The following is a 27,272-nucleotide window of genomic DNA, read 5'->3' as shown; positions in this document are numbered from 1 at the left end:
GCTGGAGTGCAGGGGCACGATCTTGGCTCACTGCAACCTCCACCTTCCAGGTTCAAGCAAGAGCCTCCTGCCTCAGCCTCCCGAGTAGTAGCTGGGACTGCAGGCATGTGCCACCACACCCAGCTAATTTTTTTTTTATTTTTATTTTTAGAAGAGACTAGGATTTACCGTATTAGCCAGGATGGTCTCGATCTCCAGACCTTGTGACCCACCCACCTGGGCCTCCCAAAGTGCTGGGATTACAGGAGTGAGCCACCGCGCTTGGCCCTGTTATTTCTTGATGTTGTCTGTATGCTAATGTGGGTTAGCCTCTTAACCCAAATTCTTCATTGAGACTTCTAGTATGTGGTGAGATTGGAAACTACATGACCAAATCAACAAGAATTATGTGTAAAATGAGAATAAACAGTCTCTAAGGGAAGTTTGAGGTGTTTTCTTAAGAATAAAGTGTATACATTATGTTAAGTGAAATAAGCCAGGCACAGAAAATAAAACACCACATGTTCTCACTCATATGCAGAAGCTTAGAAAAGTTGATCTCATAGAAGGAAAAAGTAGAAGAGGATGTTAGAGGCTGGGGAGGGTTATGGGGAAGCAGGGGAATGGGAGAAATTTGTTCAAGGGTACAAAATTTATCACCAGATAGGAGGAGTAAGTTCTAGGGTTCTATAGCACTGTTAAGGTCACTACAGCTAAAAATAGTATGTATTTTCAAATAGTTAGAAGAGAGGATATTAAATGTTCCCAACACAAAGAAATGACAAATGTTTGAGATAATGATATGCTAATTAGCCTGAACTCATCCTTACACATTGTACGGATTGAGACATCACTATGTACCCCATAAATATGTACAGTTACTATGTGTCAAGTTAAAAAATAAATAATAAAAAAGGTATAACAAAAAAAGAATGAAGTGTGTAGGCTTAATGCAGCCATTTTGTGACACTTATTTGATGCTGCATATCCTTTATTTTAGGAGATACAATTGCTGTATAATTCAGTTCCACAAAGACAATGTGTTACTGCATTTATTAGGCTTAAAATTTTCAAGAATAGTTTATTTAATAAATTACAAATATAGACATTAATAGTTTCAGATCTTTTATAAAAATGTTACAAACAGATATGATACCAAGGTGTTGTCATACTGACCACTTACGTCATGGTGTTCCTGTTTGAATCAAGCAAAAAAAATGATTGATTCAGATAGGAACACCATGACGTAAGTGGTCAGTCACTTCTTTTTGTATAAACTCAACTGCAGCAAAGCTGACCTATGGTTTTGAAAGTCAAGATAGTGACTACCATTGGGGTCAATCACTGGTACACAGTATCTCTGGGTCACAGTTACTATTTTTTCTTGATCTGCATTTGGTTTACTAGATGCTTTTACTTTCTGAAAAGTCACTGACTACACACTTATGATTTGGGTAGTTCTCTCAATGTACCTTACTCGTCAAAAGAGTTTTTACACAATTTACACAATTTTACGCAGTTTACACAAAAATTAAGTCCTTTCAAATATAAAAATCCAGCAATTCCCCTCCTCAGTATCTACCCACAGGAAAAGAAGTCATTAAAAGGAAAAGATATTTGCACATTGATGTTTATAGTAGCACAATTTGCAATTGCAAAAGTATGGAATCAGCCCAAATGTCCTTCAATCAACAAGTGGATAAAGAAAATTTGATACTTGTATACCATGGAATGCTCAACCATAGAAAGGAACAAACTAATGGCATTTGCAGCAACCTGGTTGGAATTAAAGACCATTATTCTAAGTGAACTAACTCAGGAATGGAAAACCACACACTGTATGCTCTCACTCATAAGTGTGAGCTAAGCTATCAGGATGCAAAGGCATAAGAATGATACGGTGAACTTTGGGGACTCATGGGGAAGGTTAGGAAGGGGTTGTGTGATAAAAGACTACACATAGGGTACAGTGTACACTGCTCAGGTGATGAGTGTACCAAAATATCAGAAATCACCACTAAAGAACTTATTAATGTAGCCAAACTCAACTTGTTCCCCAAAAACCTATTGAAATTTTTTTTTTTAAAAAAAGAACTGTACAGTGGAATTTTGTCTTTGGGCTATAAAGGGTTAACAATTCTTGTTTTTGTTTGTGTGTTTGTTTGTTTTTGAGATGGAGTCTCACTCAGCCGCCCAGCCTGGAGTACAGTGGTGTGATCTTGGCTCACTGCAACCACCATCTCCCAGGTTCAAGCAATTCTCCCATCTCAGCCTCCAGAGTAGCTGGGATTACAGGCACCCTCCATCATGCCCAGCTAATTTTTGTACTTTAGTAGAGAAAGAGTTTCACCATGTTGGCCAGGCTGGTCTTGAACTCCTGACCTCAGGTGATCTGCCCACCTGGGTCTCCCAAAGTGCTAGGATTATAGGCATGAGCCACCGCGCCCGGCCTTATTTGCTTCTCAGCAACAAATGTTCTTCTTTGGTGAATTTGGACTATATGTTACCACTTATTTACTCTAACAAAGTACACTTTCTCCCATGGTGGAACACAACAAAAAGTCTAAGGTCTATAGTTGGCCTCAAAGGCAATTAGAATTTTATTGGAAATTGATATTTGATTGTTTCGATCAATGTTTTTCATATTCTTATTTTGAAGTGATGATTTGTCGCTCTCCTGCTACACTTAGTCAAAGGAATGTAGGGAGGATCAAATAAAAAAATGTTTGTGAAAGTATTTTAAGTGCCAGACGAATAGGTACCATCACTGCTATCATCATCATGATCATCATTACCATCATCAGCAGCATCCTTGTATTTACCCTAGACTAGAAAAGATGAGCTTGACATATTTGTCATTCCTTGTGGTTATTTTGCTTATTTCTTATATCATGAACACTAGACTGCCTCCTGAGCTAGACATTCCCACATCAGGGAGAGCCAGTATGTGGCAGGATTGCCTGGGTGCCATCCACACTGAAGGAAAATCATGAATCAATCACAGTAATCTTTTACAGCTGAGCATGGCATTTGCGTCAGAATTCTTCTCAATACTGCATTTTAATGGTTTAAATTTGATATGTGAGAGCAAACCTATTTCCCATCCTGACCTAGGCTCTAAGGCTATTTCTGTAGAAGTAAAATTACAGATTTATAGCATTAGAAGATGAGAAGGGCTGTAAAGATTTATGAAGTCCAGGGTTTATTAAGTGTGGTCCTTCAGCCACCTGCAGCATCATCTGTGAATTTCTCGAAAATGTAAATTCTTACCCTCACACCCCAAACTACTGAATCAGACACTCCAAAGTTGGGATTCTAGAATTAAGGTTTTAACAAATTCTCCAGTGATTCTGGGAGTTATAAAGTATGAGAACCACTGCTGCAGTCCATTCCCCTCAGTTCTTGCTCATAAAGAATCTCAGGTGTCCAGGTGTCAAGCAATTTTCCCAAGCCTATCCATGGAATTAGTTGCCTAACAGAAACAATAACCAACTTTCCAATTCCCAGGTGATATATTGGTCAGTAAGTTTAAAAATGCAACAAAAAAGTCCCTCAAATTTCTACCTCCTTAAATTTCTAATTGGAAATGCTTGTCATTGCCTGGCATCTTTTGGGGACTACCTCCCAACATGTTAGTCTCTATGGTTCAGGTGTAGAACCTTGGATGGGCTCAAGATCTCATTTAGCCAGAGAATCTCTCAATCCCCTCATTCCTGCCAAGAACGCAGACACTAGAGGTCACACGTACCTGAAATTTTCAGTCTTCATTGTCACCTTATGAAAAAAATCCTGACTGAAAATAAAGTCAGTACACAGAAAAGTGAGACTGAGAAATGGACAGAAAAAAGTGATAGTTTTCATGACACTGTTTCAACCTCAACTCTGGTCTAGCTCAGCCTGGAAGATACAGTGAATTGGTCTGTTACGCAAATGGCCTCCTCTTCTCTTGTGTTTACTAATTCTTTTGCAAGGGCATTATTTTTAACACCTGTAGTTTAATCACCAGAGAGGGTGGGCTATGCAGGGCAAGGTTCTCCACCGAGTTTCTTCCCAACAGGGTCCCTTCAAGAACGCCAAATGCTGCTTTAACTCTGATGCTAGTTCCCCTAGAACACTGACAGGACTAGAAACTTGTAATAGTCTCCATTTCTACTAATATATTACATAGCATATTCAGAACAGAGTCCCTGGACAGCCATACCACACTTCATTTTACAATAATGAGCGGCAGAGATCTCTTCTTTGGTGCACTGAGAAATATTAACCGGGAACTAAACAATTCACAGAGGCCAGTCCTTTGTCAAGATCAATCTCCCCCAGCTGTGTCAAGGCCCTTAATACATTCTTCTCATGAAAATCTTGCCCGACGGAAAGTAAGATGGAATGCTTCTTCTACCACCATGCTCCTGCTCCGTCTCCTCCAGTTTCCTCTATGCCCCCACCACCTGTGGTTTGTGGACACATTTCTTAGCAGAGTTATCTTCCTTCCTCCACCTCCCCTCAACCCAGAGCTCTCTAGATGACACCCCCACCACTGCACTGCCATGGTTTCTCTCCAAAGCTCCAGTTCCTTAGTTTCTGTCCTTATTCTTCTCACAGTTTCCTGTCCTGATCTCCCCTTTCTCCTGCTTCTCATCTAACTTGCTCATGATATGTTGCTCTTCACGTGGGTTCTTTTCTCAGTCACTGCTTCTCCCTCCCTAGGTTTTTTCTGAATGATCTTTTCTTTCCTCTGATTTCAAGTACCACCAAATCTATGGATCCATCCTAAACCTCTTCCTCTTCCTTCAGCTCAGATTTAATGTAAATGATGAAGATATCCACAGTATCTTAAATTCAGCATATCTAACCCCTAAAAATGCTCATTACCTCCCACACCTGCCCATTCCTGTCTGCACGATCTCACTGGTGAGCATCACCATTCACCCTTCACCTTAGCTTCACACTTGACCTTCATCTTTGACTCCTCCTCCACCACTTCCCACGCAGCGAACCCTCAAGCACTGCCTTATCTTTCTTCCTATTTAGTTATTGAATCCTAGTTTAGATGCTTATCATTTCTTACGTCAATTATTGCAGTTGCCTTTTAATTGGTTCTCCTGCCTTTAACCCCTCCCTGCTTATAGCCACCAAATTAATCCCATGTGAAATAAAAATCTGTGTTGCCATCTTGCTTCCGTATGTCCGGGGGCTCTCTAAGTCTGCAGGAAGAGAACAAACTCCTTAGCATGGTGCAGGGGCACACAAGTTCCTTGCCTGGCACTTGTGCACTCCAGAAAAAATAAATTAATTCTGTTTCTCTCTCCTACTGAGCTGTCTCTCTGTCTTTGTCCATGTTCTCTCCACCGTCTGTAGGCACTTCCTGTATCTTCACTTACTATTCCACTCTTACCTGCTAAGTATCAGCTGAGGCCTGACCTTGCCCAGGCTGCCATTCCTGACTCCACATGGCTAGACTGGATTCCTCCTCTGAGATTTTATTAGCTTGGTACATGTCTCTTTTTCAAAATATTTTTAAGAAATCATTTCTTTGTAAGTCCGCCTCTGCTTTGAACTGTGACCTTCCTGAGAACAGGAACTGCATCTATTTATCTTTGTGACTGACTGGAAGTAACAGCTTAGTGACTGCTTCCTAAATGGATGAATCAGAGGGCTGGTGAGGTTTATAATGCATGGGAGTCCGAAAACACCATTTATCAGAAGTACACCAAAGATAAACCCATTTAAATGGAACTATTTTAAATGGGCCATACTGAGCCTGCCATCAGAATCACCAGAGTGTCATTAGCCCTAATTATCTTCCTGAATTTAATTGATACTTAACAAGGTAGAGCATTAGAGGAGATATTTATTCCTCTAATATTCATATCATAACATAATGCACTCTTGCAAATTCAAAATTACAGCTTTGTGACCTGAGGAGGTAAAACATAGTTTGCCTAGAGAAAAAGTGTCCTTCAAGCATACCCGGAGTGTTAAGAAAACATGAATTAAGCAACTTCTTGACAAAATGCAAATATCCTTTTCCGTCCATCTGTTCTAATATTCTTTAATACATGAAAACTGTAAAAATTAATAAAAGATGCTATAAATGTTACTGCTGAAGAGAGTCCTACAGGATGAAAGAGGTGCGTTTCAGCCTCATTAATCACCACACTGCGAAGGCATTGGGAAAAGATTCATCCCTCATTTGTCAGGTGATAATTAAAATGATCACACAACATGAACAGAAAGAAAAAGTGCCTCAACGGCCACTGCGTGGGCAGGTGACACCAATCTCGCCCTAAGTCATTATCTATAGTGAGCCGAAATAAGGAACTCTTTTGTTTAGGGCCAGTGAACAGGCTGGTAAGGTCTAATTTTCAGAGATCCGAATTAGAGAGCTGGGGCAATGGAGAGTGATTTCATTTAAATGAGTGTACTAGAGCCACATGGGCCCACAGACAAGGGTTGGCCTCTTCATTCTTTCAACAACACTCTAACAGTGAGTGGCCATTGGCTGTCTGGCAGGCATGCTGCATGTACTATTTGATTTTCACTATAAACCTCTGAGGAGGATACTGACACCACATTTCACAGACGAGGAAACTGAGACCCAGAAAGTGAATGATTTGCCTGAGGTCTTCGAGGAGCAGAGCCAAGATTGAAGCCCAGACAGTGGGCTCTACTCTTACACACACCAAAGTGTGGTTTGTACCAACAGCAGCAGCATCACCTGGAAGTGTGCATGAAGTGTAAATTCTTGGACTGTGCTCTAGATCTATGGAATCAGAAACTCTGGGAGCGGGGTCAGTACTTCGGGTGGTAACTAACCCTCCAGGGGCGTCTGCAGTGCTTAACGTTGATATCCATCACGTTCTTGTATAATACCCAGTTTTAGGGCAGGGCTTCTCAAACTTTAGCATGCATACTAATCATCTGAAGGACTTGTCGAAATACAGCTCTGATTCAGTAGGTCTGGGGCAAAGCCTGAGAATCTGCTGGTAGTGCTGGTTTGTGGACTACACCTGGAGAAGTAAAGCCCTAGACTGACTGTAAGCGCCTGGAAGCCAGGTTGGCTTTGTTCCTTGCTGTACTCCTGTTTAGAAGACTAGCTGACCCAAGTTTTATGTTGGATGAATACACCATGAGTCAGGATGTCTGCATGTCTGACGTATGGACTGCAGAATTGGTGTGAATATATTAATACTGCTAACTTGAAATGCATCTGCCCAACCTGTCAAAATTTCTAATCACAATGTGATCCATCACTGATACTCATGAACTACCATTGCCCATTGATGTGACAGATTTTTCATTGTTCTAATCTTTTGAGTGAATATGGCACTTTGAATTTGTCAAAGGGAAGTGAACAAATCATGTTTTGGAAAAGGGGGCAGGCTGTGGGAAGGAAGCCAGAGAGAATGAACCAAAGTTTGAGGAGTATTAAAAAGAGATGCCAAAGAACTAAAAACAGAATTACCATTCAACCCAGCAATCCCATTACTGGGTAAATACCCAAAAGAATATAAGTCATTCTACCACAAAGGCACATGCATGCATATGTTAGTCACAGCCCTATTCATAATAGCAAAGACATGGAATCAACCTAGATGTTCATCAACAGTGGACTGGGTCAAGAAAATGTGATAAATATACACTATGGAATAGTATGCAGCTGTAAAAACAAGAATGAAATCATGTCCTTTGCAGCAACATGGATGCAAATGGAGGCCATAATTTTAAGCAAACTAACGTAGAAACAAAAAATCAAATACCTTACATTCTCACTTATAAGTAGGAGCTAAACGCTGAGTACACATAGACACAAAGAAGGGAATAATAGACAGCAGGCCCTACTTAAGGTTGGAGGGTAGAAGGAGGGCAAGGAACAAAAACCTACCTATTGAGTATTATGCTCACTACCTGGGTAATGAAATAATCTGTACACCAAACCCTAGCAACATACAGTTTACCCATGTAACAAAACTGCACATGTACCCCCTGAGCCTAAAATAAAAGTTGAAAGGAAAAAAAGCGTAATTCTCATAACACACAAAAAAAATTAAATAAATAAAGGACACTAGGGAGATAAGTGATTTCCAGTTGGCTAAGGCTCTGAGCATTGCTCCACATTCCATCCTACCTGGACTAAAAGTTAGAAAGTCATAATTTAGGGTCAAAAAACGGAAAGAGTTGGAAAAGCAACGGACCTCCTTTTCTACTAAAGTAGCTCAAAACTGTTGGAAGAAGTTGAATCAAAGTTGATATAAATGTTATAAAAAAAACTCTAACAGAAAAAAATGTCACACAATAAACCTTGAATGAAGAGTTAATGAATGGATAAAGTGTTCAGAATGGCTAGACCATAATGACATGAGCATGAAAATGAGAAAAATCAAAAAGTAGATCGCTTTCTGGATCTCTTCTGGAAAGTGAAAAACACACTTTTCTAAATCTGTGACAAATATCTGGGTCCTTCAAGGAATCAAATATTTTAAAATATTCTACAGGACACAAGACTATAGCTCTTCTTAAGTGAAACACTTGAGCAAGGTAGCTCTTGAAGTATCTGGGTTGACTGAACATTGATAAACACAGTACCTTGATTGTAATCACTGGGCTGCAGTGATTTATAAAAAAATAATTCCAAAAATTGATTTTGGACACATTACAAAGCTCAAGAGCAGGACTTCAGCATGTTTTTCATTCTGCCAGAAATCCCCAGCAGAACTGAGAATAACGCTGAGCTGTATTAAAACGGTAGCATAAATATTACTTTGTTTGATTAAAATTTAAACAAATTGTAATGAACAGATACAACGGCTCTTTTAGACTTTATATTGACCACATTTAAAGATCAAACGGCCCAACAGGAGTACATGACTTTCAAGCATTCTCAAAATTAGCATTTTCACTAAGATCTTTTGAACTAATATTTATAGAATATTTATGTAACTGGGGCAACTTAATATTCTAAACAATGACAATTCTTCAAAGCATTGCTCTAAAAGGAGGAATTTATAGTACATACACTATTAGCATTTCATGACTGACTCATACAGGATAAATTTTGACGTAAAAATCTGATGATCCCTAAAGAGAAGCCTTCGATATGATCATTACAATAACTCATTAATAAGTCTATGAAGGGCATAACCAAACTCCATGCACATACCATTTTTTAATGATTATGGTCAGAAGCAGTATTAATTACCTTTTAAAGCACAGAAATACAACTGGTAGACCAAAATAGAAGACTATCCCCTGCTTGCTAGCCCAGTGCCCATCACCTCTATATTACCTAGAATCACATCCACTTTGGGGTCTATTGGGAATAGAAAACACAGGTATGTATCCTGATTCAGAATAAACGAAGCTCCTTGATGTTGCATTGTAATAGCTTTTCCAAAAGAGATTCCAAACATCTTTTGCTTATTACAGATGCTCTGATATGCTGCCCAGCCACTGAGAGGGCTGCCAGACAGTTCTCAGATAACAGCTCCCATTGGAACCTCTGGCTGAAGAGAACCACTTTGCCCAAGTTTACTACCTTTTCCTAGGACAGCCAGCACACAGTGACTGGGTGCTGTGTGCATATAAAGGCCCCAACTGTTAAGTCCATCTGTAAATGCTTGTTCTGGCTTCAGAATGTCTGAGGCATCTCTGAAGACGACTGAATCCCAGCTTAACTTCTCCTACTGTCCAACTTTCTTCTGTGGTAGCTTCCCCAACAGGTGTTGACCCAAAGAGCACTCCCTAATAAATCTTTGGCATGTTAGTCACAGCATAGTCTGCTCCCCAGAGAACTCAAAATGTAACAATTAGTAAGCAAAGAACCAAACATGTAGCAATTACTAATCAAAGTTCTCCTTGAACAACTGTCTTTATGGAGAACTAGGGGCCATAGTAATAGGACTAAAGCTCCGGATCCTGGAACCATGCAAAGTGCATGATTGACCCAGAATGACCTTGAATTCTCACTGCCTAAAGATTGAGCTGTCTGGGATGGGCCTAACCACCTTGTCCCTGCAGGAGGTATTGTATTACGTATTTGGTGGTAGAGATGGGGGAGGGTAGGGAAGGCGGGAGTGTTTCGTACCCCAAGGCCCAAAATTCTCCAGATGTTGAGAAGCAGGTAATCCTAGACAAATGCTATAAACAAACAGCTGAAATCCCAAACCAGATGGCCTAGCACCAAATTGGACTGCTTAATTCCCCTGACAAGGCCACGTTCTCACACCTACCCTAGAAAAGGCAGGACAGCAGAGAGAGCAAGTTCTCTGCACTGGAACACAGGATCTCCCTCACAACCTCCCACATGTCCAAAGGATGCCTGGCTTCTTCAGGTCTCTCTGAGGGCGCATGGGAGGAAGGAAGCACGTGGTTTTTCTTCTCTCATTGATGCTGGCTGCATGTGGCTTTTCCTTTCCCTATTAAAGTCTGCCAGTAGTGTTGGAATTTATCTTGAATTTTTGTGGCTAATAAATGGACACCTGTATAGGGCCCTCCTTACACAATACTGCTGACCACAAAGGAATGAACTCTGCTTAGTACCACTCATGGCTTTTCCAAGACATCAGAGAGGTTAATGGCTACCTGAAAAAAGTTGCTAGGAGAGCCATTAGTAGATTGACCAGGGCATCTGAATATCCCAGAACCAGAGAGCAGATAGCCTGAAGTGAGACGTTTTAAGTAGCTGAGCAGAGTTGACCATCCACTGTGAGCAAGAGCAGAATTGTCTTCAGTGACCCTGAGTGCTTCTTCAGCATGGCCAAGTCAACAAGCTAAAAGCATGGGGTGGTGGAGCCCCTATCCTTGATGAAGGAACTGTACCCCAGCTCAGCTCCCCAGGGACCACGGGCTTCCTCCCCATGACAGGAGGGCTATTCCTTAACCAAAGTCGTAGGACATTATGAAATTCATCTTGGACCCTGGCGTATGACAACTGGAGGCCCAAATGGGACCCAAGTTGCACCTCCGAAGGTCCTCTAGTATTTTCCACAAGAATAGCTTTGATTTATGTACAGCATTACCTTTTAAAACACATTCACATGGATTAATTCAGTAAGACCTCAGTAGGTTCACATCAACCTACTGAACCTTTCAAGGGACGTATTAAGTAATCCATACATTTTCAGGAAGAAAAATTGGAACATAGGGTTGGATAAAGGACATTTTCCTTACTGATTTAAGAAAAAAATTTCATAAAAGGCTAGAACTTGAATCACAGCTACTTGCACATGTAATAAATTATCTTTTTTAAAAAAGATAAGATTACATGCAGCTTGTACAGAAATTCCTGGAAATATGGTCAGCATAATTTAAGCACATGATCTAAGCCCTGAAGCTTACTTTAAAACTTCCTTTGATAAAAGTTCTAAAGAGAGAGAGATCAGATGTTCAGAGGCTTAGGTGAGAGGAGGTTGGAGAAAAAGGAGTTAGAGCTAAGAGGAAGTGACTGATGGAAAAGAACACAGAAGTCTATGATTAGGCAAGGCAGGATGCTCCATGTAGTCTGTACATTCAAAAGCAATTTTACAAATGTCCCCCAAATACACTGTATGATGTGGCCACCCAGGACAATTTGGCATCCCTGGAGCAATGTGGACTTGCTGTTTCTCTTCTGAAATGCCTGCCCTACTTCTGCTCCTCTGGGAAATAGGATACGTTTCAATAAAATAAGATCTATTCAATATATACATGCTTATCAGAGGCCCACTAGGTGCCAGATATTTGCTGGGGGCCAAATAGGAATAATCTGTAATGTAAGAAACAGACCCACCAATTATTGCAGTGGAGTGTAATGGATGATTGAAATGGGTTTAGTCTTGTACTTTGAAGAGCATGAGTAGTGACTACTTGATCTGAGAATGTCATATTTTGCTATATACATAGTTGCCTATAACTGCCATCTACGGAGGGAGAGTCACTCCATCGAGTTAATCTGCCTATGAAATTAAGAAGGGACATGAGTTTCATCTATGCTGATTCGAAATGTCTCCAAACCATGCCCTTAATTTGGTATAGTAATTGTAATTTGTAATAATGTGTCACCAGAAAGCTAAGCAGCATTGCCTTTCTGAGTTACTTCTCATAGAATCCCAGATCCTTAGAAAGTAGAAAGAACCCTAGAGACTAACCATTCTACCCTCCATGTAGCCCAAAAACCTCTTCTCCAAAATCCTGATAGCTGGTCATACAAACAGGAGGGGGTTTCATCTGCTTCCTTTGTTTGCACCGACATGATCCACTTAAGCGCAAGCTTGGTATCACATTACACTCTTGGAAGTGGTGATCTGCAGGGTGCACTTCTGGGGCACAAAAATGCTTCTAAAAGCCCCATGTCACCCCTGTGTATGACATGCTCATAAAGCAGATGTTTCCTAGTTTTAATTTTTGTGAACTCTCTGATGGATTAAGCCAAACATCTTGCAGCTTTATTCATTATTGCTACAGTGGATAATTTGTGCCTGGGGTAACAGTAATTTGGAGTTATTAATGAAAATGAAAGATAATTTTTAAAAGTATCTAAAACTCTGGCTGAGACAAAAACATGGAGTACTCACATGAATTTAATCCAAGTTTCCTTTTTCCACTCCAAAGGATAAATATTACTTTGGTTGCAATAATTTTTAAAAAAGGATGTTGTCACACATGGTCTTGTATTGTGCATTCATTGAACATACCTGCAACCCTTCAATGGCCAGTTTAAGGATTGAAGGTGTCAGTTTGGAGGCTTGTTTGAAGGAAAAATTACTCCAGTCTATAATTAAAATGAAGCCATTTATCTGAAGCTCCGGATCTTCGATTAGGACTTCCAACGACAGCAAGATGGCACGAAGGATGTCTGTGAAGGAGTTCCTGCAGCCAGAGCAGAAAGGAGAGCTGTGTGTGAATATAAGCAGGTGATAGCACATTGCGTGCTACAGTACTGGCCTCCGCATGCCACTGCTCCATGAGCCCAGTCTGCAGGGTCACATTGGCATCCTGTACCCAAAGGGACTGAAAATACATTTGCTAAACTTCACAGCAATAATGCTTCAAGACTTGCAGGTTGGACACCTCCCTCGGATCTGCACCCCAAACTTAATGAGATGACCCTCCTCTGTGTTCCTGTGGCTTTCACCACAGCCCCAGTTGCATTTTGTTGAAATACATCCCTTACCCATCTCTCTCCCTCATAGAGCTCTGATGTCCTTGAGGGTAGGCATTGGGTCATAATCATAGTTGTTTCCCCAGTACCATGAATCATTGCTGAACAAATGAGGTGAGACCTCAATCAGAGGTGTTTATTTTGATGAAACCTCTTTTATTTCCTCTGTATTTAAAAAATCCTGCTAAGGGTGTAAAAATATTCATGCCATTGATGCTATTTTTTAGCTTTAATTCTTGGGTAGAGAAAAATAAAACAGGAAGAATAGCTTATTTTCAGTGAAGGTCTATAGAGTGTGATTTGGGAGGGAATTTGCTTTGAGTACATCAGTAACTATGACAACAGGCAGACCTGAATACAAACTAGAGTGACAGCTCTCCAGTGCTGTGTGTATTCCTCCACATCACATATGCCCATTCACCAGGTGATTTTTGTTTTAAATAATTTTCAGACATGAAGAAGTGATGGCAAATTCACTCTGTTTCTCTCAGTAAATTATCTAAGCTATAAATCTAAGATCTTAGAGGATCTCTAGATTCAGTGTTTTTCTTTGGTGAGCAGGAAAATATGAGCTTGGATGGCAAGTGATGGCAAAATCTGCTACTCCCTTCAAGTTTTCCTTAAAATCCGAAGCCAAGTCCTCTTGTGAAATTAGTGTGAAACAATCAGATTCTTAAGCATTCCAATCTGGTTCAAATGCCAATAACTCCAGATTAGAAATCAGGAAATCTGTGATAAAAATGTAAGCCAGGGCCGGGCGCGGTGGCTCACGCCTGTAATCCCAGCACTTTGAGAGGCCAAGGCGGGTGGATCACCTGAGGTCAGGAGATTGAGACCCGCCTGGCCAAAAAGGTGAAACCCCGTCTCTACTAAACACACAAAAATTAGCTGGGCATGGTGGCAGGTGCCTGTAATCCCAGCTACTTGGGAGGCTGAGGCAGGAGAATCGCTTGAACCCAGGAGATGGAGGTTGCAGTGAGCTGAGATCATGCCATTGCACTCCAGTATGGGAGTTGCAGCGAGACTCTGTCTCAAAAAAAAAAGTATGCCAGTAAGAATATATTGAATGCCTGGTATAAACTCAGTGTTATGCCTCATGCTTAAAGTTATAAATTAGAACGTCCTATTTCTACTTTCAAAGAACTCTTAATTTAGTTGGGGTGGGGTGGTAGATTAGTAATATGAAAGGAATAAATACAATTTGAGTAGTCAGGGAAGAGTTTATGGAGGGATGAAGGCTTGAGATAATCTTGAAGAATGGATAGGAATTTTATGGATAATTGGGAAAAGGGGGAGCAAAACTTTTTCAGGAGAGAGAAGTGACACAGATGAAAAATAAAGATATTAGCCCATTCTGTTTCTGTATAGTTCTTCTCACTATAAATCATTTCCTTATATTAAGCCACAATTTTCCTCCTTCAATCCACCCAGTGGGGGTAGTTCTGCCATACGGAAAAAACCCTCAAGTCTCCCCACACCACACACTTTCAACTATCTAAGCATGGTGGTCATGATACCCTACATAATCTCTAGACTTAAAAAAAAAGTTGTAATTTTAACCATTTCTCATAGAAAATTGTTCTCAATACTCTTTTTGTCATTATGGTTTCCTTTCAGATATATTCCCTTTTCATTTCTAGAGATGTCCCATTCCTGTTGTTGTGGAACAGGTTTTCACTGGGACTTTGTATGCTTTTGTTTTTCCTTTCACATCAAAACAATTATTCAAAGATCCAAGTCTTTTTCAGAGATACACCTTTGTTTTGGAAGCAAACATTGATTTAAGAGGATCAAGGGAGCAAAGTTTATGAGTTTAGGCAATTCCAAATGGAAATGCCCAATTGGTAAACTGGAAATGAGCATTAGGGCATCAGGGAGTCTGAGCCTACATAAGCTTTCTTAGGAAGAGCGTAAACACAGAGAAAGTCAGGATGGAAAGTTAAGCCTAAGGTAAAGCCTACATACAGTACTGCGGTTGAAGGTAGAAGAATTAAATAATAAAAGGGGAGAGGATCAAGGGTGTGTTTAAAAAGAAAAAGAAGAAGAGAATGTTTCAAGAAGCAAGGGTATGATAGATTGCATTACTGTGTTACTGATACCAATTCTTCACTTATCCCTGCATCCACACACTAGCTATGGCCTCATTGAGGATACAGTGTATTTTTTGTCTCTTGTTCATGTGATTTGATTTGACAGTAAACATTATTAGTAACTTTAACCACTGGCACCATGACAGGATGCCAATTCCAAGTCTAGCTCTTAAGAGACTTCAGATGTTACCACTTTTCTCTTGCCCTTCTGCCATTGCCACAGTAAAAAATATGCCATAGCCAGCATGCTGAACTGTGAAAAAGGGTGAAAGACACACAGACCAGTGACTCCCCAGCCAACTAGCAGGTTTTCATTAGAAGTAGTGCCACCTAGGTGAACCCAGCCTAGATAAACTGCAGCTACCCACAGGTGCATAAACAGCAATAAATGATTGCTTTCTTAAGCCACAGAGTTTTGAGATGGTTTGTTACATAGCAATAGCTATCTAACAGCAAAAGGTAGTTAACAAAGTCAAATGGAAAGGAAAGATCAAGGAGAATAGAAAGGAGACAGGACCATTGCATTTGACAACAAGTTCTCTTTGGGGGCTTGTGGGAGAGCACTTTTAGTTGAATGGTGAAGATAGAAATAATTAATTTTGAAGATCTTAAGCAAATTACTTAATCTCTATTTCATTTTACTCCTTTAACTACAAGCTGGCACATCTTTTCATCACATATCCACACTTATCCACTCCAAGAGAAAATACTGAGCTTTGCCTGGAAACCATTCTATGCATTTTGGAGACCAGAAACTTATTGCAGGACAGGCACTGGCAGTGAAGGAAATGTTATATTCCTGGGATGATCCCAGGAGAAAAGTAAGAGGATTATGGACTTCATTACAGTTTCCAAATGTTTGAATGCTTTACTTTTCCAGAGAAACTGGGCAGGCAGGAAAGAGTTGCATGGACTGTGTCTCAAGTCATGAAGCTTCGCCAGTGTGGAGGAGTGTGAGCCTACCTCTTAACTTAGCTGCAGTGATTACCTTGATTTTCTTAGTTCTTGGCTTCCTTGTATGAATTTCCTTATTGTTTTCCTCTTCACTTTTTACAACATCCTCTGACTTCTGGAATCCTAGCTTTTTAAAATTTAAAATGGCTATCAGACCAAATAATTTATGTAAATACTCCACCCTCAAACACGTGGAGCATAACTCCCCCTCCATAAGTGAGCTGAGCATCATGGCTTCCTTCAAAGGGTACAATATAGAAAGAGGAAGAAAGGTTACTGTACAGTGGAGAAACGCTACCTCAGCCAGGTGATTCAGTTCAACCTAGCCAGGGATACATCATGTTGACTGTATTTATTCTTCCTAAGGTGATGAAAATGGCACTTGACCTCTATGATCTTCCTCCCAAATAAATATAACCCAAGAGTAATCACGAGAAAAACATTAGACAAATTCCAATTGAGGGACATTCTACAAAATACCTGACTGGTACTGCTCAAAATGATCGAGTTTATCAAAAAACAATGAAAGTTTTAGAAACTGTCACAGCCAAGAGGAACCTAAAGAAACATAAAGACTAAAGGTAATGTAGGATCTTGGGTGGGATCCTGGGACAGAAAAAGGACATTAGGTAAAAACTTAATCCAAATAAAGTATGGGCATTAATGAATAATGTATTAATAATGGTTCATTAGTCATAACAGTAACACTGTCCTAATGTAAGGTGAAAATAATAGAGGAAATTAGAAGGCAGGACATAGGGGAAGTCTCTGTACTGTCTTCACAGTAATTGTGTAAATCCAAAATTGTAAATAATAAGTTTATTTTTTAAAAATAGATGCCTTCTGGAGTTTATAATCTACCACAATAAATCTTCATAAATATTCTAACAAGAATTCTAAGCAAACCAAAATGGACATAAGCAGTTCAGCTACTTTATGCAAATGGCAGAAATGAGAACAGAAGACATTTCTAGGGTTTCTTCATTCTACCAAATCATTTACATTTATATATGGTTTAACTCCAAAAACTCAGGGGGAAAATTTTTTTGATTTACTTTATTGCCTGCAATCACAATTCTATCAGAGTATTTTAGCACTTGTATCAAAATGAACTAACATGACAAATGAATATTTACATTTCTCCCACCCTTTTCTATAATTTGCATAGCATTTATACAGTTATGGATATTAGTTTTGAATTAATTATAAGTTCAAATGTGATAATGTATGTGAGAGGACTGTGTGAACTGCAAATTGCCAGTGAAATGTAAAGAACTCTACTAGCAGAAAATAGGAAACTTAAACTTTTTCCCCATAAAGGATTTTATACAAATTAGGACTTAGTAAATGTTTATCTACAGGGATTTCATCATTATACTGTGAGCAGTTAGAGATTATGAATAGTGAGTCATTTTTAGGTTCTACTGCTGTACATACGAGTTAAGCACCTGAGGCTTTAAAACCAGCCATCCCATTACTGGATATATACCCAAAGGATTATAAGTCATGCTGCTATAAAGACACATGCACACGTATGTTCACTGCGGCACTATTCACAATAGCAAAGACTTGGAATCAACCCAAATGTCCATCAGTGACAGACTGGATTAAGAAAATGTGGCACTTATACACCATGGAATACTATGCAGCCATAAAAAAGGATGAGTTTGTGTCCTTTGTAGAGACATGGATGCAGCTGGAAACTATCATTCTCAGCAAACTATCACAAGAACAGAAAACCAAACACCGCATGTTCTCACTCATAGGTGGGAACTGAACAATGAGATCACTTGGACTCGGGAAGGGGAACATCACACACCGGGGCCTATTATGGGGAGCGGGGAGGGGAGAGGGATTGCATTGGGAGTTATAGCTGATGTAAATGACGAGTTGATGGGTGCAGCACACCAACATGGCACAAGTATACATATGTAACAAACCTGCGTATGCACATGTACCCTAGAACTTAAAGTATGATAATAAAAAAAAAACCTAAGTCAACAGCACATACAAACGAAATACAAAATAGTGAAAATTAGTAAGTTCTTACCAATGAGAAAGTATTCAAGTTTCAAGACATGGCCCACTTGTGTGTTGAGTTTTTAGTGGAGATTCCAGAACTTGATCCCAGGGCTAGACTCATAAGAAAAATGAGGCTATAAGTGATCAGATAACCATGTAAAGATATGATGGGGTTGAAGGTGACATTTTGTTTAGAAAGAACAAGAGGCAGCCTCTTAGTCAATTCCGAAATCACAGGGCACATTCCTATACTAATTTATCATGCTGCAGCAAGAAGTCTATTACAGACAACCCACAAAGTGAGAGAAAACATTTGCAAACTATGCAACTGACAAAGGACTAATATTCAAAATCTACAAGGAACTCCAACAAATAAGCAAGAAAAAGACAAACAACCCCATCAAAATGTGGGCTAAGGACATGAATAGACACTTCTCAAAAGAAGATATACAAAGGGCCAACAAACATACGAAAAAATGCTCAATGTCACTAATTATCAGGGAAAGGCAAATCAAAACCACAAACCTAACCTTACTCCTGCAAGAACGGCCATAATAAAAATATAATAGATGTTGGCATGGATGTGTGAAAAGGGAACACTTTTACACTGCTGGTGGGAATGTAAACTAGTACAACCACTATGAAAAACAGCATGAAGTTTCCTTAAAGAAATAAAAGTAGATCTACCATTTGATCCAGCAATCCCACTGAATATCTACTCACAGGAAAAGAAGTCATTATAAGAAAAAGACACTTGCTCATGCATGTTTATAGCAGCATAATTTGCAATTACAAAAATATGGAATCAGCCCAAATGCTCATCAATCAATGAGTAAATAAAGAAAATGTGGTATGCCATGGAATACCACTCAAGCATAAAAAGAAATGAAATAATGGCATTCACGGCAACCTGAATGGAGTTGGAGACTATTATTCTAAGTGAAGTAACCCGGGAATGGAAAACCAAACATCGTATCTTCTCACTTAGAAGTGGCAACTAAGCTATGAGGATGCAAAGGCATAAGAACCACACAATGGCCAGGCGCGTGGCTCACGCCTGTAATCCCAGCACTTTGGGAGGCCGAGGCAGGCAGATCACGAGGTCAGGAGATTGAGACCATCCTGGCTAACACGGTGAAACCCTGTCTCTACTAAAAATACAAAAAATTAGCCGGGTGTGGCAGTGGGCACCTGTAGTGCCAGCTACTCAGGAGGCTGAGGCAGGAGAATGGCATTAACCCGGGAGGCGGAGCTTGCCGTGAGCCGAGATCCCGCCACTACACTCCAGCCTGGGCAACAGAGTGAGACCTCATCTCAAAAAAAAAAAAAAAAAAAAGAATGATACAATGGACTTTGGAGACTTGGGGGAAGGAGAGGGGGCGAATGAGATACAAAAGTGTACACATTGGGTACAGTGTACACTGCTCAGGTGATGGGTGCACCAAAATCTACTAAAGAACTTATCCTTGTAACCAAACACCACCTGTTCCCCCAAAACTCTGCTGAAATAAAAACAAAAAATAAAAATTTTTTATAAAAAAATCTCTTTGGCCAGTTCTGTCTTTAAACCTCTTGACATAACACTTAATATGGTGATTTGCTTTTGGAAATTATTTAAGGTCCACCACAAACTACAAAGCGGTTTTGCAGAGGATTTTCACCAAATATTCGTGTCTTGGTTATAGGTGCAAAAACATTGCATCCCACCACATGTCTTCCTCTCTTCATCCCATTTGAAACGTCTTTCAAAATTACTTACTAAAATAACCATGATGTGGTTCTTACAGTTACAGAGTGTGCTTTGCCTTTCCTCTGATAATGATGTCTAAGCCAAGGTGGAGAGGCAAATATGCTCCTTCTGTATGTCTGCTGATGTATTTTGGCCTCTAGACTGGGGAAGAGTCCTCCTTTGGTAAACTGGCAATAGGGCCTGTACTTGTAAAAGGTGATTGGGCTTAACACTGTGGATCTGCCACTCACCAAACATGCAACCATCCATACAAGACTGAAGTTCATCAATGGACAATTTCCTGTTCCTTACACTTGTAGGGTTATTGCTAGCACTATCCAAAATAATATGTGTGAAGAAACCTCCTATCCCAACAGGAGGCAGTATTTGTATTTACATGAATTATAGAGATATCCCTCTTAGTCACTGTTTTCATGATGATGATGGTAGCCGGACAATAGGGAGTATGCAAATTTTGTTTTGTTTCCAGGTGAGCTTATTTTCTCCTCTTCTAGGCCTGTGGGTCTTTGAAAAACTGTCTAAAATGGGAATTCATGTGAGACACTTTCCTAAATGGTTTCTAATAATTCTTACATAATTCAGGTTTTAGCTGAATGTGTGCCATCGTGCTCCTAAGCAAATAAATCCTTATTTCTCAGTGAGGTAATCAAGGAGAAAGAAAAAAAATGTGTTCTGAAAATATGAGATTCAAGAAGTGTGCTAATGAAAAATGTTTGGCTTTGCTCTAGTAGAATTAAAGTTAGCAAAAGGTTGTATTAAATTTACTACTCTGAATCTTAGCTGGAAACTTAAATTAGATAATCACTTTTCTCAGCAAAGTTGGTCACAGAGAGAACAGAAGCCTGGATTTAACTCTATCTCACATAATTTGATGAGGCTCACATTCTCAAGAAGAAAAAGGAAAGATGGAAGGGAAGAAGAAAAAAGCAAAAAGGAAGAAAGAACGGGAGAGAAAGAAGAGGGAAGGGAGGGATAGGGAGAAGAAAAGAATGAAACGAAAGGAAAGGAAAGGAAGGAAAGGAAACGAAAGGAAAGGAAACGAAAGGAAAGGAAACGAAAGGAAAGGAAAGGAAAAATCCTGCAACCAAATTTTCATCTCTTTGAATTTTATCTTATTTCAATCAGTACTGGAAACTTTTGGATTTGTGTTAGCATAAGAATATAATTCTCTGAAATACCAGGATAATGAGTTTTCTAACTTATTATTAATTGTAATTCAAGAATACTTGGCCTTCAAAACCTCAGCATCAGATTTTTAAAAATAATATATTGAATACTATTATATTCAAACATCTGATAACACACAGGTGGAATTTTAGATAGGGAGTCAGCTACATTGTTTCAAACTGCTTCTGAATTTTTGGTTCAGTTCAGTTCACAGACACTTGACTAAGAATAGTATTTATTTTATAAAAACAGCTAGAGTCATTGCAAATGTGTGTCTCTCTACCAAGTATGGCAACAATATACAGGGAGAGTTTGGGGACAGTCATCCTCAGCCGCAGTCCATTCCTATCTGACCATTGCTACTGAGGACAAAACACAAAGGGAAATGTTCTTGTCCAAGAACAAGGCCCTGATTTTGAAACAGTATAGAGAATATTGTGACAAAAACAGTGAAGACAGTATTCTCTCAAGGACAGCATGGAAATAAGAGCCTGTGTTTCTCCAGACCACTCCTGGCAGGCCTATCCATCTCCGGATATAGACACCAGAGTGCAAAGCATTCGTATCCACCACTTAAAATGGCACTTGAAACTAAAGCTTTTAAATTCCAATCTGCTAGGATATTTTTTCATCTGTGTTTCTGCAGAGAAATAGAGTATGTATCACTGTGTGTGTGCATGTGCAATAACTCATCATTTACAGTTAATTTCCCTAGATGTTGTCTGTCCTCTAGTTCTTTGGTTTAAATAAAGCAGTGGTTTGAATAAATAAAAAACCAACATTTTATCACATTTGGTCCAGGTGCTTCTATAGTCTCCCAAGAATTGAAGAGAATGAAATTAGTGTCAAATGCATCTATTTCTTCACTTCAAAATTTAATGCAATTTCTTACTATTCAATGTCTTCTTTTAAAAATGTTGAAGTACCTGCAACTGCAATAAGGAGTCAGGATGCATTTGTTCAAAGATTTAATGATTCTGTACACTGCGGAAGACACAAAGAGAAAAAAGTAATTTTACTTTCCTGTTAATAGGTGGAAATCAGTAGGAGACAGTGAAATATATGTGCATGGGAGGCAATGAGGGTTCAGAGTTCGGCAGAGCCTGATTTAAATCCCAGCTGTCCTATGTAAGCTTAGCAAGTAACTTAATCTCTGTGTGGTTTCATTCCCTCATCTCTAGAAGGATCACAGCACCTATACCTCACTGGTATATGCAGTGCACATAAAGACTTAGCAGCTCATGATAATGCACAACAAGTGCTGATGGTCATGGTAGTCTTCATTATTACCTGAGTAAATATGACATGAAGGAGAAAATAACAGGAGTTGCAAAGTGCTTGGGAATTACAAGAAGGAGAGATCACTTATGATTGGGGAGTTTTGGAAAGTCTTCCATTGGGTCATGAGAAATGGGGAGGTTTGGACACTGGACATAGAAGGGAAAGGGCAGAAGGAGCCACATAAGCAACAGTAAGAGTTTAGCGTGTAGACACCATGTATTGGAGGAATGCAAAGTTTTCCTGTGCCATGGGGCAAATGAAAAGGAAGGTAAAAATAAGATCAAGAATGTGATTGTGATTCATCTCATTCTGCTTGGTGGGAGAACTGCTGACTGTTATGCGGATGAAGGAAATGATGGATTCTGTGCCTCAGGGAGATTTGGACTGGCAGCAGGAACTGTGGGTGCATCAAAGGGAGGGGACTGGAGTCTAGCAGCTCAGTTAGAGGGAAGTGATGCAATACACTGGGTGAGAGCTGAATGGAAATGATAGAGATGTGGGAGGAACCATGAAGGCTAGTAGCCAGGACTTAGGTACCAATTAGATATGGGTGTGAAGACAGCAAGGACCGAAGGAGCTATGTCAGGCAGGAGGTGAGTCAGAGGTGCTGTAGTTGTGTCTAGTTCTTACACAGTAGAATCAGCACCCAGCACAGTATCACACAATATTAATATTAACATTACTTGATATCAGGGTTGTCAAGGGTTACTCAGAAGTACATGGGCTGGTGGGGTCTACCAAATGTGATAAAATACCACCACAAGCAGGTGCCATGTCTGCAAGAGAGAATATTTCCTCTCTTATTTATAACAAAGGAATGCTTGCCCTGCTAGTCTAGACCATCAGCTCCACCCAAGCTGGGAGTGTGATGCATTTGCCTTTGAATCCCTGGCAATCACCAGTACCTGCACATAGTAGATGCTCAGCAAATGTTTCTTAGCGAAAGAAGGAAGGTAGGCATGGTGCCAACTTGCCTTGACCAACACTGAGATCACTAGTGGTTGAATTTCCTTACTCTTCAAAGTTTCTCATGCTCATTGTTGATGTCTGGTGTGTTTCCTTAAGCACTTTTTCTATTATGACTCACAGAGAACAATGTTTTACTGAGCACCTTGGGTCGAAGAGGAGGAAAGGAAGCAGATTTGATTCTAGTTTAGGAGAGGGCCATGCCTGCATTCACATAAGGTTAATGTAGTGTGAATGCAGTCAGTGATAAAATGCAGTCAAGAGCTGTGAATAACAAATGTTACAAACAGGAAGGCTTGTATACCATGAGACTCTCAGCCACTGGGAAAGATCTGGTCCTCAAACACCACTTTAAGACAGCCCAAAATACAAATGGGGAAGGGTTTATTTCATGTAGCTCTCTGAATGGAGATTGCACCAGGGCCCATAGAGAGCAGCAGCAGAAGAAATTAAAAACAAAACAAAAAACCATCCCAATGGAAGTGAGCTATGATCTTCCCATCTATTACTAAACAAGTATAAAAAATTAATTTCATGCTTGTCTATTCTAGTAAATCCCTTGGCTGAGGATCTGCCGGAAAGTAAAAACTAGGAAGAGTTTCAAGAATGCAAATAAGCGCTTAATACAGCTAAATTAGCATTGGTTTAAGCACTTCCGTTTGGGCCATTCTATTTTCAATTGAGGTTTACACCACGGTTTTTCTACACCCATAAACCAAAAGCAGGCAGTGGGTCACCAGATGTCTCATCCTTCCTGTCTAATGACATAGAGTGATTTCACAATTCATGATGGACAGCATACACACACATATACACCCTGTAAACAAGCATCTTCTAAAATCACAAAAATATCACTTTGGGGATTATTCTTTAACTATTCCATGAAGATTTCTTGAGCACTAGGCATGGAGTTAGGATCATATCAGCCTACTCAGAGCCACAAACAGCAAAATCTCCCCCCGACATGAGTGAATTAAGTAAGATGGTCACGTTACTCTTACTTCCAATGAAATTCAATTGACTCTTACTTCCAATGAAATATCAATATATATATATTGTATTTTTTGAGATGGAGTTTCACTTTTGTCACCCAAGCTGGAGTGCAGTGGTGCAATCCCAGCTTACTGCAACCTCTCCCCAACCCCCCACCCCCGCCCCCCAGTTCAAGCTGTTCTCCTGCCTCAGCCTCCCGAGTAGCTGGGATTACAGGTGCCGGCCACCACACACAGCTGATTTTTATATTTTTGGTAGTGGTGGGGTTTCACCATGTTGGCCAGGCTGATCTCGAATTCCCGACCCAGGTGATCCACCCGCCTCAGGCTTCCAAAGTGCTGGAATTACAGGCGTGAGCCACCGCACCTGGCCAACATTTACAGCTCTTGCACTGGGTCCATGGAAATGTGCTAGTCACTACCTGAAATAGAATATTCTTTCTCCTGAACCTATCTGACTCTTATAACTACAAAATCACTTTTGGAATAAGAAATTGGACAATATGATGAGGGTTTTTTTAAAGAAAAATATCTATCCTGTGGTACTACATTGCTTTGAATGATTTTACACTCCTGAGCTCCTTCCCTCTCGTTAATATTCTGCAATCACTCTTGCAATCAAGAGATACCTTTCTGAAATCATAAACTCTGATAACAGTGTGCAAGGCAACTTGAATTAAATAGTGAATTAGTAAAGCAACTCTGTAGGTATTGCCTTTCACGGAAAGCACACCTGTAACTTGAGTTAGAAGTGTACAGCATCTCGTAATTTTAATTAACTCAGGGAATTGCCTACTCCAATGAAAACTCCAAACCTCCGTATTTAATAAAGAGATCAATACACTCTAAAAGGATAACAAGATTTTACAACCAAGGGAAGTCTCAAGGCTCTAAAATTAGTTGCCTACAACGAGCAATCTCAACCCTGAAAAATATGGGTAATTCACACCTAATAGAAATGGATTGAACTTAGAAAGTCTGTAGTCTGATTTTAAGTTTTCAAAGTTGGTTTATCCTTTCTCATTTTACAAATTCTAGCCTTCTTAATCATAAGAAACTTAAACAGAGGCAGGCAATCAAATGCATGAAAGATTAGAAGGAGAGAGCTGTAGGAAATTATTACACAACTGAAAGAAAAGTCTTATCTTCATAGGTAATACACTCAAGGCAGCTTTGATAGAAATGCAGCTTGTTGACTGTTTTGCAGGCTGGTATTCTTCTACCTGGGTATCATCCTTCAACTGTTTATCTTCCTCAAGACACATCATGGTTATTAGATTCTTGGAACTAGCAGGATATAAGACTGCTGTGACTTTCACATCTCTGAGGCCTAGGAACACCCTGACCATTGACTGCACTATTTCTGAGTTTTGGCACCAATAACGCAAGGCTAGTGGAAAGAACTCTGGGTCTTGACCGACTCCTGTAATGCCCAGTAGGGGCTAACAAGTAACAATAATGATAGGTGGCTTGATCATCCTTCAAAACCAGGTTAAATATATTCCCATGGCCCTGAGGGGAAAAGCTTTCCGCAAATGCTACCTATACTTCTTCCAGAACTGAGTATGTGCTTAACTTGGGCAGAAGAGTCCCCTTTGGAGGTTTCCAAAGTCATTTGGAGCCTAGAACGCTGTGAATATGAGAGTTAATTGGCAGGACCAGATGTGTCAGTATAGAGATGTAGGAGTTCTTAGGATTTTTCTAGAGAAGGGCCCACAGACACACCCATGGCGCCCCAGCCTAGCCCAAGTCAGGCAGGTCACGGAGACTGAAGAGTGGCCTCACCCTCTCCCTGCACTCTCTTCATAAACCAGTGGGCTGAGAGCTCTATTGGACCTACTTTTGTTCCCTGATCAGAACATAGGCTCCAGCCTAATTCTAAGAATCAGAAACAAACAAAAGATAACATTTAATAAGTTTACAAAAGAATAAACGTAGGAACATGGGGTCAACATAGTTCATTTAACAACAACAACAACAAAACCTAGTGGAATGGTTGACTTTTCCTATCCAAAGTGCTGTGTGTTTGGAGAGTTAATTTTACTCTACCAGGTAACATTACCCACAGAAGCTCTGAGGCCTCACTGGGAAATTATTTTATGAAAGTGGTGAAAGAAAACATTGGTTTATTTTACTTAATTACATCACAAATTATCACTTGGCAATTCTCTAAGCAATCAGAGCCAGTGGTAATTATTTATCACTGCCACTTAACAGTAGCTACACTGCAGGAGATACTGTAAAACATCAGCGTACATTCCCTTCAAAGTGGGTCCAAAATATCCTACACTCTGAATAGCAAACAGAATTTGGAAAATGTGTTCAATATGTATATAGACACAATTTACATATTTTAAATTCTCACACAAGGAGAAAATACAACATTTTAGGATTTGGGATTTTGCTGGAGAAGGATGTCAGTGCCTATATTTATCTTAACAAAATCTCAGAGATTGTTCTCAATAGAGAAATCCTCGAGGAGACTGCTTAGAAAGATCAGCAGTTTAATTTCCAAAGGGGAAAAGAGGAAAAAATATGAATGCTCAGCCTCTGGAAAGTTCTATCTGAAATTTTGCCTCCCACTTTAATCCTTGCCTGTGACAAGTTGATGACCCATTACCTATCCTTTTTCCATTAACTAAGTTACAAGGAGGGTTTTCCTATTTCTGGCTCATATAGAACCTTCCCAGAGAAAAGAGCTGTCTCTTTCACCCACATTCAGAAATCAGGAGTCATACTTACCCACCTACATAGTTCTTTGAACCCTGAGGCAACATATAAATATTGTAAGTAATTGCTGTCTGCAGCAAGCTGAAGTATCAGGGAAGCTTGGGGAGACAGTGAATTAAGATGGAGGCTGGTTCTTCCAGATGAATTTACAATTCAGATAGAATCAGGCAACAGAGAGTTAATAGGAATCTTTGTAATTATATAGT

At 39.8% G+C, this 27,272-nt stretch overlaps 1 protein-coding gene across 1 annotated transcript in view; it reads right to left on the bottom strand.

The window, feature by feature from the left end:
• The window catches only part of CLVS1 (clavesin 1), a 205,807-nt gene that overhangs the window by 102,919 nt on the left and 75,616 nt on the right, over positions 1-27,272 (bottom strand). Inside the window, 1 exon segment of the mRNA NM_001265738.1 lies at positions 12,648-12,822. Coding sequence (NP_001252667.1) covers positions 12,648-12,822 — 175 coding nt within the window.

Source organism: Macaca mulatta, chromosome 8 (genome assembly GCF_049350105.2).
Source record: "Macaca mulatta isolate MMU2019108-1 chromosome 8, T2T-MMU8v2.0, whole genome shotgun sequence".
Lineage (NCBI taxonomy): Eukaryota > Metazoa > Chordata > Mammalia > Primates > Cercopithecidae > Macaca > Macaca mulatta.
This window is presented reverse-complemented; position numbering and strand designations above follow the sequence as displayed.